This window comes from Amblyomma mixtum, chromosome 1 (genome assembly GCF_055824585.1).
Source record: "Amblyomma mixtum isolate Tamu chromosome 1, ASM5582458v1, whole genome shotgun sequence".
In the NCBI taxonomy this organism is placed as follows: Eukaryota; Metazoa; Arthropoda; class Arachnida; order Ixodida; family Ixodidae; genus Amblyomma; species Amblyomma mixtum.
Genome location: NC_143012.1, coordinates 205,465,023 through 205,478,418, shown reverse-complemented (window position 1 = coordinate 205,478,418; position 13,396 = coordinate 205,465,023). Strand labels below are relative to the sequence as shown.

Below are 13,396 nucleotides of genomic sequence, written 5' to 3'. Positions count from 1 at the left end.
CGCAATGGAAGCCACTTAGAGAGGAGACGTCCTCGATTATCCGGGCTGGTATTGTATGGTGGTTTCTTTATGGCCCAGGGCCCATATATATCATCCGCGTATATGGTAAAGCCTACCTTTGAAAGTGCTTGCAGTGCCCTCGATAGCCTGAGCATAGCAATGCTCAAAAAAAGGGGAGAAATGATAGCTTCCTGAACAGTCCCTTTGTGTGGCATACCTTTGACGTCGGAGCGGGTTTGACCGATGCCTATTGTGGCTGTGCGGCCCGTGAGGAACGCACGCATGTAAGCAAAGGCCTTTGCGCCGCCGTTAAGGTCACTTATGGCTAGAAGGATCGCCTCGTGGGATATGTTGTCAAATGCGCCCTTTAAATCTAAGGCCAAGATGAGATGTTCGTGACCTCAGGGGATGTTGGTAAGCACTTCTCGCAGGAGCAGGAAGGCCTCTGAACCCAACCATAGTTGATAGGTCAAGTTGTACTCCGCAGAGGGGGCCAGTGTTCTGAACACCGTTCAGGAATGGTTTCCTCGAATTGTGCTGTTTCCGCACTTCTACTTTACCCAAGTTTAGTTGTTTGAGTTTAGCTGTTATTTAGAGCACGTGATTAAGTTACAGAGGTAGATTAAAGTCTGTCCAGCAACTTTGGTAAAGCGAGACTTATTTTTCGTGAGCTACGTTGCTTTGCCCTTGTCGGAATGGTTGGACGATTTTAAAAAGTACGTAAACCCAGAGGTGTAGCACGGAATGACATGTTGCAAGAGTAGGAGTCAACAACCTGGAGCTGCTTGCTCCTAACATTTCAGCGCTAAGAAACCTGCACAAGCAAGACTTACCTCCCCAGACATATACAGGCAGGAGGAAGCGTTTTCAAAGGCTACATAAAGAGCAATTTTCCTTACGTGTGTGCCATATCCGGGTTGATTGCAGCGGAAACGGCAGAGAGGCGTCCCTGGCAGGTGGCACGACAGGGAAAACAAATTGGCAGTGGCTTAGTACAGCTTAGCCTGGATAAGCGCAGCGAAACCAGTTCCGTCTACCACGAAAGCAGTTTCGTTTTGCGGAACGTTAAGTACGAGGAGTGTCCGGGTCGTCAGATGATTGAGAACAATGTAACACAAAGGCGCCAAAAACCACGCACACACACAAGACAAGAGAACGGGACAGAGCGCCACTCACAACCGGTTTATTTTGCAGAACCCATATACATATATGCACTCGGCCAGCGCCTGCGCAAGGAACAAATTTGCGCATCAATTTCTACATGATAACGAACGCTCAAAAAACATTTTTTCCGCCTGATACAGAGGTACCGATGTTTCGCTGACACACAAACTGCCTTTGTTGTTGATATAGCCCGTGTACTATGCGATGTCAGTGCGCGTTAAAGAACCCCAGGTGGTAGAAATTTCCGGAGCCCGTCACCTACGGCTTCCCTCATGGTCTCAGTCGCTTTGGCACGTCAAACCCCAATAAACTAAACCAAACCTAAACCTGAATGCTTCAATCAGTTCTCTGGCTTTGATATTGCTGCTTCTAGCAAGGATCCGCACGGCTGAGAAGCATGCCTCACAAGAGCGGGAAGGGCAGAATCTGATATCTTTCGACAAACTTGGGCCCTCTTTATTTTGCTCTACGTTTCGTCCATGTTTCCTGATTAGCTCATTAACACAGCGCCCTGTTTGTCCTACATAGGAACGACCGCACGAGAGGGAAATTTCATAAACTACCGCTTCGGCACACCTCATGAATGGTGGCCCATGCTTGGTACCACAGACTCTTCCTTTTTCTTTTCTTTTCTCGATTCTTTTGTCGGAAAGAGAGTCGAAGAACGCGCAAGGGTAGATTACTCAGGAATAGTGTATATCTCTGCCGCGACGTTTATCTTAGAATCGTGAACAATATATGCGGCGAAGTATCCCCACAAGCCGGAGCAGAACAAAGGCCAAGGAGGGGTAGCCTAGCTGCGTAAAAGCGTGTGGGGCAGAGGTGGTTACGTGGTCACGGCGGGGGGAAGGCATTGCAGTTGGGACTAGGACAGGCGTTACGGCAACCACATGGACTTTCATGGATATTAGAAGAGGTTCAGCGGTGTCCAGAGTGACGCCTTTGGTCACACTGGCCCAAAAAGGCACTGAGCCGCCGTGGTAGCTCAGTGGTTACGGTGGTCGGCAGTTGTCCCGAAATATGCGGGCTTGATCCTCGCCGCGGCGGTGGCATGTAGACTAAATGCTCGAGGCCCGTGCGCTGTACGATGCGAGTGGAAATTAAAGAACGCCAGGTGGTCGAAATCATCCGGCGGCCTGCACTACGGCATCTGTCATAGCCTGATTCACTTCGGGACATTAAACCCCATAAAAGCATATAAAACTAAACAAAGAGAAAAGTTCAAAATCCTCAGGCGTGAGCCGCACAGCAACTTTGAGCTACCGATGTCTGGGATAATTAGTGCACGAATTACATCACGTGGCTCGGTCCCAATAGCAGAGTATCGGTATTGAAAAAAACAACAGCTGTGCGCAGTTGACTGCAGCTGCAGGTAACTGCAGGTTTCAACTTCCTTCCGCTCATTCTAGGCTCTATTTTGTAAAGACCCGGTGCTTCGTCCTCACGCCAGCAACAAAGAGAGAAAATGAGGTCACTTCAAAATGTTTCAAAGTTGAGCAAAATGCTAGCTTCGAATCATGAGACTCACACGTGTGGAACATAACCGCGTACATCGTTTTTCAGGAATGCGGGTGGCGCAGCTTTGTTCCATTTCGGGAGAGAGATTAATGGGAGCCTCTGCGCTGCCTGTGCCATTTCCTAAGAGCTTCGACGCCCAAGCAGACGCAGCGCCTATAGCATGCAGTTCAATATCCTTTGCATGTATCCCAGAGAGGATGCCGCGCTCACAAATGGGATGACGACAAGCGCGACCAGGTCTCCTCATTATTCCAGCTTTACGGGCTTGTCGACGGTAGCGACCGCAAACAGAGCAATTTCCTACATCCGTCAGACGTGCAGTACAGCGCGCTCTGTGGCAGCGCAGCGGTGTTCGCCATGCTGCATGCTCTCGACTTGGTCCTCTTCGCAGTCCTGATTTGTGCCAATTTCTGTCTCGGCATGTTCTTCTCTTGTCGCAAGAGATCCGCACCCCAAGGGAGCACCGCAGCGAAGGCGGAGATATTTCTCGGAAGCCGATCACTGAAGACCCTTCCACTCGCTGCATCTTCCGTGGCGTCGCTCTTCTCCGCGACGGGGCTTGTCGGCTTTTCGGCGCATTACTACGCCTACGGCTGGCACATAAACTGGGCAATCGTCATGACTTTCTTGCTCCTTCCGTTGGTCACCAAGGTATTCGTACCCTTGCTGTACAGAGCCGGCGTCACGTCTATATTTGAGGTGAGTGGTGCGTGTTGTTGTTGCTGTTACCTTTCGCTGCTAGTAGCATTGCTAATAATGACGTAATCTTTGTCGGCCGTAGTACAGAAAAGTTGAGTCGGTCAGCGACGACCGTTCTGTACTGGCGTCGTTTCCGCTCTTCGAACAGCTAGTGCGTGTCGTAACCTAAAAAAATAGACGGTTTAGCATGGTTAGCGCGGAATATCGTGCTGTAGCACTAATTACGGTGGGCACTTAAGGCGGCCACCGAGAACTAAGCCAGTTTGTGCGTCTTTCCTGTCCTCAAAAAGTTTCTCTTCTGGCAGGCCACAGTTCACTCAAGGGCAACCATGTGCCGATTTTTATTGCTTAGTTTCCTGCGTGCGCAGTTGCTTAGGTTTATTTTATTATCGATTCTATTGCCGCTGTGCCAAGGAGCGACAACTTGTTCTGCGAGGAAACCGTATAGAGCTTGTCCAGCTTTGGGAACCGGCCAAGTGTCGGAGGACAAAATGCTAACTTCACGCCTGCACCCGCGGCTCGACCAGCGTACCAAGCCCGTGCAGTAACTGCTGTAGGCTCTTTCACCAGTAAAGCGCGCTTTTCATGGCCGTAAGAAAGGTCGCTACAATATTTCAAGAAGGAAATGTGAGTGAAAAAAAAAAAGGCCTCCTTCTTGCGCGTAGTATTATTAACATGACATGTTTACGCAAAAAGCGTAATGGCGCCAAAATACGGAGACAACACACACAAGACAGGACTGGCTGTAACGTATTATTAACAATATTTACCTGCTTTCCTCTTGTTAAATCGACTGCTAGCAGTGCAAAAACTCCTCCACACGCGTCTGCAGCCTCGTTTAAAATGTGGCGCTAGAAATTACGACTGCGAAAATCAACGCTGGCAACTCCGCAGCGCTCTGCAATCGTCACGTGGAAAAGTGCGGATGTGCGTCGCACGGTGTTGCTGAAGGGATGAACTTAGGCAGCTGGCAGAGGATTGTGTAGGGGTATATGCAGCTGCACACGCCGGCGCGCACGGACGTTTATAGAAATATGTTGCTCCCGGCCAACGCAGCTGTCCACAAAGCACAACCAGTATAGCTGCGCAGTACTTTACCAGGCAAACGCTCTTTCACTTCTGACAAAAAAAAAAAAACAGCGGTGGTAATGAAGTTTGCTAGAGCACATGCCCAGATTCGTGCATTAAAATGAGAAGGGACGAGTTCGACTGCCGATGAAGTTACCAGCGTCGATTCTTACAATCTTCAGCCCCTGTTTTCAAGCGACGATGGTAGACGAGCGGGCTGGCTCTGACTTAACGACATGAAAGGAGCTATATTTTGTAAGGTATGAGCAATACAAGCAGCGCAGCGGCTGAAGGTAGTCTTTGGAATTCTACTCGCGAGGTTCATGACAGCTTCACCGATGTGAAGAAAATGCAGCATCAGACTATGCACCAGCCCGACCGACGTCGAGGCCGCGGTAGAAGCCTGCTAGCGTGGGCACCACTCCCATAGAAAGGAAGCTTCCCATTTTATTCTAGTATTCATTCGAGATTCTAATATGGACTCCTTGCAGCTGGTAACAGCAGCAGTTCATGATTATTTGTGGATTGTGGGCGTGGGGACGTAGATCTGCGAGGTCACAGTTCAGTGCCGCAAACTGACGATTTCTGTTAACATCTAAGTGTCGCTACGGTGGAGCAATCGCCAGTGTATAATCGGAAGCTAAAAAATTCAGGGGGGACTTTGCTGGCCTAAAGTGCGGTGAGGCGAAAGCCTTTCAGTTTGTGGGGCATCTGCCTAATTCGACGCCTTTCTGCAAACACTCTCCACCGTCCTAGACACGGAGAAATACATACGCGTTGGCAGGAAGTAGCGTAGCCATTAGCACGCTCAGCTGCGGAACGGAATGGTGGCAGTTCGAATCCTGATGTGCACAAAGATCTTTTTTTGTGATCTGACTAGAAAAGCGTGACACCTCTGCTGACAACCTTCTGTCGATAACAATGAGGCATTAAAGGCTCTCGTCTTAACAGTAGCTAAACCTCAATCTCGTTTAACGACAAGAAATGCGCATACATTTGATAAGATGTGAGGAATAGAGACAGCGCAGTGGCTGAAGCCTGGTTTTTTGAATTTCTACTGTCAAGATTCATGGCAGCTTCAGTGATATCAGCATAGCCTGCATAGCTGACTACGCACCGGCTGTGCCAAGCCAAGATGGCGACCGAAAGCTGCGGGTATGATGTTGCCAGACCTCCAAGCAGTTTGAGATATCCTCTGTGCCGATTGCCTTATGCACAAGCAGGGATCAGTTTCTTCGAACGAAATATGAGTCCAACATTGCTCACTGATCAAAAAGCATATTTTTATCTCCAGAAAACGGTTCCTGTATAAGCGCTACCGTTAGTTCTTACGCGTTTGGCCCCATACGATAAATGAGAACAACCGCGACCATACACGGAAGCTTCTTACAGCTAGCTATTGGCTTGTAGAAGAGAAAGCACAGACTTAAGACGGTATCTGGAGTCCGGAAATATAGTTTTACAAGGAATCGGTAAACCGCAAGAGAGCGGCGCCGTTGGCAAGTCCGAGGCGGCGCTGATTTGAACACGTAGCTGCCGAATCCCAACCTGCTCGCTCCAGTCGAGCGCGCTGAGCGCTTCACTGGAATCAACGTCGCATCCAGGGAACAAGACATACCAGGGAGCTGTGGAGCGTGCGAAGCCGTTGCAGCTCCTCATCGTCATGCTGGGAGCAGCCATGGCTCTTAAGTCGACTTGCCTTTCGTGGTGTGGGCCTGCGCTTAAATGCCTCGGCACACGGTGTCAGTATGCAGCTAAAGATGGGGCGTCCTTGCACGCCCCGCGGCGTGCGAAGAAAGATTCTCTACGAGTTTCGAGTACCGAGCCGAAATGGATCCGGTCTGGTCTTGCCGCGCTCGTGCGCTCTCTCTCCGAGAGAACTAGAAACATTCCCATTGCACGAATCCATTACACAGATAGTTGTGTTGCAAATAGAAGCACTGTGTTGGCCTCCCTGAGCAAATACGCACCTGACGTCCACTGCAACCCGACAGCGCGCCGCCGAAGCGGATCTGCGCACGGACACTATTCATACTTGTGAGGGACGTCGGTTGGCGTGCGCTGGTCGGCACGAAAACTCAGCATCGCCCAAAACAGTGGTGGCGTTATAAAACTCACGCGTTTGATGTCGTCAAGGGCGAAAAATATGAAACGTTAACCAGTAATAGTTAATAGTAGTTCTTACAACTGCACCAACTACAAACGAATAGAATGGAATTAGAATGGAATTGGTACTGAATTACAGTGAAATTGGAATTGAATTAAATTGAATTGCACTGAACTTGCATTTATCACGCGTAAGTTCCTTAAAGGTTCCCTCGGGAATGTTATTAAAGAGTCCACTTGCGGTTGTTTAGTTGAGCATCTACTCTGCTGTGCGAGACAGTCGTGGAAGGCATATTGAAGCTAGATCCGCACAACATGTAGGCACAGAATAAGCTCACACTGAACGCTCGCTTTTCTATGTTGTTCCTTTATTCATTCGTGGAGTGGCAGACGGTGAGTGCTTTGTGTCGTGATACGCTTGCCACGATGACTGCGTAGGCGCTAATTAAAAAAAAAAAAAAACGGAAGAGCGCATACAGCGCGACAGAGCAATTGCCAGAAGTTTTTAATTTTATTAATATTCCCTCATGTTAGCTAGAGATTTCAAAAGAGCTGCAAATGCAACATTTTTCGGCTCGTGTTTTGTCGGTCCGCTAAATCTGCTTACTCCCGCAATGGGTGTTTCAGTGCGGGCAGGTCCTTTCGTATACTCATACAGGTATTGCTTTTTAACTCTTTTTAGTACATCCGGCTGCGGTTTAACGCCACCATCTCGCTGACGGCATGCGTTATATACATCTTCCTCACGGTAATCGACGTTTCATTACGTTTTTAATTGGCTTTTTTTTTCTGGTCGGGTGACGGCGAGTTATATCATAGGTTATTATCCGAGCTTGTGAATTCCGTTCAAGAATTCTCGCCTCCGTCTATTTGATGCACATTATATTTTTCTTGGTTTGCAATCACTAGTGAGTTTCTTTATACAAAAGGGAAACTGCGGAAGATTTTCCAAAAAAGTGTCCGCTTCCGTGCGAGAAATGTGATAGGCGGCTGGGGCAATTTGGATGGAATCTAAAATGTAATTCTTAAGTCTAGTTCAATTCATTGTTTAATTTGCGCTTCGTATAGTGCAAAGTGGTTCCTGTCGACGGCTTTGCTGGATAAAGCGAAGTACAGATTTTACTGACCGATAACGTTTTTTGTTTCCGGCATCAGAGGCTACATTTCTCGATGAAAAATGCGGCACGCGCATACAGATGCAAATGCGCTTATCTCGACTGTGTCACTCTGCGCTGAGGGTGTTTCCACTAGTCCGTGCCAAAGAAAAAAAACGTAATTGAAAGCAGCTAAGTATACACCGGGCGGAAATTTGCTTGCAAATAACAATACCTGTTTTCTGCAGATGAAAAGAATCAAGGTTTCTTTTAAAATTGTGAACTCTCCTCTACATGTTAATGCGCAAAATTCAGTTTCTGTACCCATAGTGCAAATCGCATGCTTTTTGCTACTAATTATGGGGTGTTGCTTGCGTAAAAATTAAGTTATTATTTACTCGTACGCTATATTGAATTGGTAGGCATTGCTTCAGGAGAATAATTATTGGACCATTTCGACCACTTGACCATTTTATTTTAAACCACTGCCTTCCTGTCTTTGAAAGCTCATAAGTAATAACATGTGTCGTAAGAGTTACTCACGCGATACTTTTTCGTTTCAGCAAAGCATCGGTGCCATTTCCATTTTCGCAGCGTCACTGACACTTGTCACCGGTAAGGCTAAGCAGATTTTTGCGTTCGGTCATGATTTGAAGTTTACCAGTAACAAATGTGGGAACTGTTTCTCGTTACAAGGGTGTCATACTCACGCACGTATTGGGCTAAATGGGAGTGGGGTCACAGAATGCTTTAGTAGCTGTAATTTTGGCGGAGGCAAGGATGCAGAAAAGTAAGCTATAATCGCCTCGTCTCTAACTAAGCTGAAGAGAGTCTAAGCAAAATAGCAGCGCTAATGCATGTAACCACAGAAGAAAAAATAACAAGACACAAGGGCGGATATAAGCCACAATAGAACGCGCTGAAGGGCAAGCCTCATGCATTATTAACAAAGGAACTATGCAAAATAAACATGGAAGTGAACGGTATGGGTCATGCAAAACTCGTGACTTGTTTTAGTGGGAAGAAAATGCATTTTGTACCTACATATGCCCAATCATGATTCAAGCGAAGTTCAAAAACCGTCTTCCGATACAGGATGATAGACGGTTCGCTCACACAGTTGTCCAATTCCTTTCCGTGAAAAAAAAATTCCTCGGGAAGTTCACGTGCCACCTGGTCAAGGCATGTTGTTTGAAGTTTTGCCTTGGCCGGCAATGGCTGGCATGGTTTGCTGCGCATAGCCTCAGAACGTGCGCAGCAGTGCAGGGGCAAATTAGTACCTGGCTGTTTTCCATAGAAAGCTGGTGTTCCCTCAGCCACTGATTTCTACAGCGGTCCGTTTTAGACTTTTGTATGATTTTCCAAAGGATAGGGGGATTTCATATGCAGCCCCAGACAAGCACTTACATCCCGAGTGGCATAAGGCTTCATACTGTCCAGAACGCTCATCGTTTCTGGCATGATCTGTGCACGATGAGACCAACTTGCACAGAGCAGGAAACACCACGAGCGCACCGTACTGATTCGGCACGTTCTTCACATTGTGGGAAACCCTACACTCATAGCGAAGAACCGCTGGCCATCAGGCCAGCTCCAAATAAGTAATTATTTGGAGCGGCCATCTTCCTCTCATGGCCTATCCTTCAACTGCTGCAGAAACTTCTCTGCCACAGCGACCATAACCGTAATGAACGACTAAGAGAACGACAGCTTTGTGTGGCAAATAATGCAGAGTATATTTTACACCCCCCCCCCTTCCCCTCATTGCTCCGCTTGCTCTAAAGCCAAGCATAACAAACCATGCAGCCTTTGCTGACTACAACAAAAATTTTGAGAAGCCGTGACCAGATGGCATGTGAACATGCAAACGCTTTTTTCAAAGATAACAAAGGGGTTCACCTTTCACCTTATATCAGAAAGAAAGAGCGAAAGCTTCCTCGGTGATCGTCTGGGCCAGTCAGGTAATCTGCCTTAATCTTTGCTGCATAACATTCATTTTGGCCCGAGCAAAAGGAACTAAAATTAGGGAAGAGCCTGTCTTAGCCGATTAATAATAGCACCGATCGCTGAAGGACCCGGAGCATGATGAATCTTCCCGAAAGCGGCCGCTTCATGCTGCAAAGATAGTCTCATTAATAAATGTTGTAGGCACCAAAAAAGCGATAACAAATCCGAGAAAAGAAAATGACCATGAGCGTGCCGATAAGAATAGACATATGAAGAACAATGTCGCTTGAGGCAAAACTTTTAAGGAGGGCCTTCGGCACGGAAAAGGTTTAGAAGACTGAGCCGGTATTAGAGTACAAATAAACTCTCTATATATTTAACCTCTAAGGTATTAAGGAATCAACCAAATAAGTGAGATCTACCGACATGGAAACTCTATGTTAACATTCTTTGAGGCAGCGTCGAAATTTGTGATATCTGTATGGTTGTGCGTTTGTGACAATATCTATTGTGTCCATTTCGTACAACTACTCCTAGTTGCGCGGTAGGCTGACTAAAAACCCTTACCTTGCAATGCATATCGCGCAAAAATTTCTTCCTTCTTATACAGAGGTGTATACTGTGTTTGTAGCAACTCAAGTGCGGAAACTAAACACACAGTCGCTGGTTTTTGCTACTTTACTCCCCGTCGGCATTGCTGCTGCAAGTGTTGTACGACGGATATCTTTATAAAATGCACAGAGAGTCAAGGTCGCCATTCTTGCGGGTCAAGACAGGGAAGGCTTGCGGTCGCAGGGGTGGGGGGATTGTTGGGTGGGTGGGTGAGATTGAGTTTTGCGGGGATAGGGTGGCCGTAGCCAGCACAGGGCGCGGATAACTGGAGAGATACGGTAGAAGCTTTTACCCTGCTATGGGCGTAGTCAAGCTGATGATGATGACGACGAAAGAAGAAACATTTAAGGATGTGAATAATAAGGCCCCCAATTTTTCTGCGTGCAAAACGTTGCAGTCTCCATCCTTAAGGCAGAGTGAGCGTTGTTATGACTCTACCCCCCCCCCCCCCCCCCAGCTCTCTTTGTGTGTTCCCGTCACACCTGTATCCACATAGTCCATTCCCAGAGGCAGTGTGTGGTTCTGCGAAAGTGGTCTTTCCTCATGCACGCGCTTCTATGCGACCTCCTGAAAGGTGGAACCAGACACGATGGGACAGATACGACTCCTGGATTCCACGTACCACCACTTCTACCCAACGCAGCAGTATTGACCCTGCGACTTTGTGTATGCATCTGCCAGGGTGACATGACTCAACGCCAGCTGCCACCTGAGGAGACGAGCGTCTGCCATACAACCGCGCCTCGCTCTTTTGTCAACAGCAGGGTGACGCCGCAGCAGATGTTCGCCTTTTGGGGAATTTCTTTGAAACAAGATATAGGATCCACCTGGCCGGAAACGACTAGCCCGACAACACGCTCTTCTGGACACTTTCGAGTATCCAAGTGCCTCAGCGGATGAAGCGGGGTGACGACGCTGCAGGTGTTCGCCTTTTGACGTTTCCTTGAAACAAGATATGGCATCCGACTAGCCGGACAACACGCTCTTCTGGACACTTCCGAGTATCCAAGTGCCTCAGCCGAGGAAGACGACGAAGCGGGGAACGACCTTAAGGGGCACCCGGACGAAGTCCTTACGATTGGTCGGAAAAGGCGGGAAGATCTCGGGAGGGTCTATTTAAAAGCGCTCGTCACGTTCATCGAGGAGCTATTCCCGAGGCGATTCCATAAGCGATTCCCTGAGCGATTCCTTCAGCGTTTCCCTGAGACTTCTCAGCTTTTACCTTCTTTGTCTTTGCTTGTAAATAACTTTGTAAATATGTGAATACAGTTTTTCCTTTGCTTCTCCTCATCCCTGTCTCCGGCCCACGTTCCTTCCTCCGTCGGCATTGCGGCGGTGCTCCTGGACCCGATTCCTGGTGGAACACGCTACTAGCCGGACAAAACATATCAGCGTCAGCACGGAGATTTCGCGCAATACTCACGCGAAGCGCGGCGCTTATAAAAATGGTCTATAGACAGTCTACAGACTTCTTATTGACTCTATTGACTTCCAGTAGATATTGCTTTTTGTCTATTCGTAGTCTATAGACTGTCTATAGGAAAAATCTCTACTAAAAGTGTGTGGCCATAAATCTATAGATTGTCTATAGACTATTTCATTTGTATTGCCTATAGACTGCTCTCTAATATTTATCTATAGACAGTCTATAGACTTTATACACAGAAGTCCATAGAAACTCTGTAGTCCGTCTATTTTTTTCGTAAGGGATTTGCATACCTTGAGGCAACTGCGCGCTTGATGCCGCCTGAAATACATTTGTGCTCGCGGCGGATTTGGTAGTGAAAGCTTCCCTACACTCCTTGTGCAGATCTCACAACATGTGGGTCTCTTGAAAAAATGTTTTTACTCCCGACGCACTCAGGAAAATATTTGCAAGAATTGTAGTGTAGTGAGTGAAATAAAAAAAGAAGAGTGAAATGCAAAGGCAGAAGACAATAAGCGTCACATGTGAAAAAAGCAGAAAAATGTGTTGAAAAAAAAAGAGATGAAATACATTAAAGAAATTGCTATGAACTTCCGAACTGAAAAACCTGTCTTACTTTCCTGACATCTGAGGCGTTCGTTTTGAAGGCCAGTCGCAATATTAGCAACGTTATGTTTTGTATATCACACCACCAATAACCATAATGAAATGCATGCCATTTCCCCTTTTTGTGGCCTTTGTCAATTGCTCTTCTTCTATATTGCAGTGTTCAAAGCCCCTCTTTTCTGGTGCAATGTACTCATAGGACTTTCGGGAACGCTGTACACGGCACTGGTAAGAATGCAACGATTTTTTTTGTTTGCTTGCTCCCCTGTGTTCAGATGCATTTGTAATGCTTCACCACGATGGCTTCAAACCATGTTCGAGCTGCTGCAGAATATCCTGAAGCTGTTAAAATATATCTGTGTATTCAGTTATTTCACTGAAGCAAATCATGCCGAAACCACCCGTTTTATTTTTTCTGTACCCAGGGTGGACTTCGTGGCGTGGTGTGGACAGATTGCATGCAGTTCTTATTTATTCTGGTCGCTCCGACCACTCTTATAGCGAAGGTTATAATAGACTCACTCTCTTCAAACTCAACAGTTCAGCCAATAAGTGATCTGAACTTTGGAGATTACATTGCCGAGTAAGTTTGTTTCCCTTTTTTTGCCTGCATGATCTGCAGTTATCACACTGTAAAAGGTGGAGATTTGTTCTGGTTTCTCCACGCGCACGGAGATGCCACTTTTCCATTGATTTAACTGATTGATTGAGATTTTATTCCGGCACACTAGGTCGAGGGTGACAGGACAAAGTCGAACGACTTTTGGCTGACCAGGCTTCACCAGCCGTACTGTGCTCAGTAGGATGACATATTGGTAGTCTTGAAAATGCAGCATATACAATGCATGAAAAATTAAACATTATTCACAAAGTAGAAAACAACACAGTGTAATGATAGATCGTTAGAAGAGCTTAAGTGAAATAAAATAGAGCCAGCAAGACAAAAGAAAGACAGCAAAAACGAAATACGACACATATAAGGCATGAAAGCATGATAAAAAGACATTTCCCAGCATCTGATATAGAGTAGGCGTTCATTGTTCGAAAATTGCCTTTTTTTTTAATGAAAGCCGCTAGAAATCCAATGTCTATTTTAAGTATTTGTAGTCGATTCTTGTAACTTCATGTAATTAATTAATTTATTGTGTTAATGTAA

At 46.8% G+C, this 13,396-nt stretch overlaps 1 protein-coding gene across 1 annotated transcript in view; it reads left to right on the top strand.

Moving 5' to 3' along the window:
- Positions 1-2,986: 2,986 nt before the first annotated feature.
- The window catches only part of LOC149370622 (sodium-coupled monocarboxylate transporter 2-like), a 36,722-nt gene continuing 26,312 nt past the window's right edge, over positions 2,987-13,396 (top strand). Inside the window, exons 1-5 of the mRNA XM_089578255.1 lie at positions 2,987-3,381; positions 7,238-7,303; positions 8,213-8,264; positions 12,401-12,468; positions 12,666-12,823. Coding sequence (XP_089434381.1) covers positions 3,040-3,381; positions 7,238-7,303; positions 8,213-8,264; positions 12,401-12,468; positions 12,666-12,823 — 686 coding nt within the window. The 5' untranslated portion in view covers positions 2,987-3,039. The remainder of the gene's footprint in view (positions 3,382-7,237; positions 7,304-8,212; positions 8,265-12,400; positions 12,469-12,665; positions 12,824-13,396) is intronic.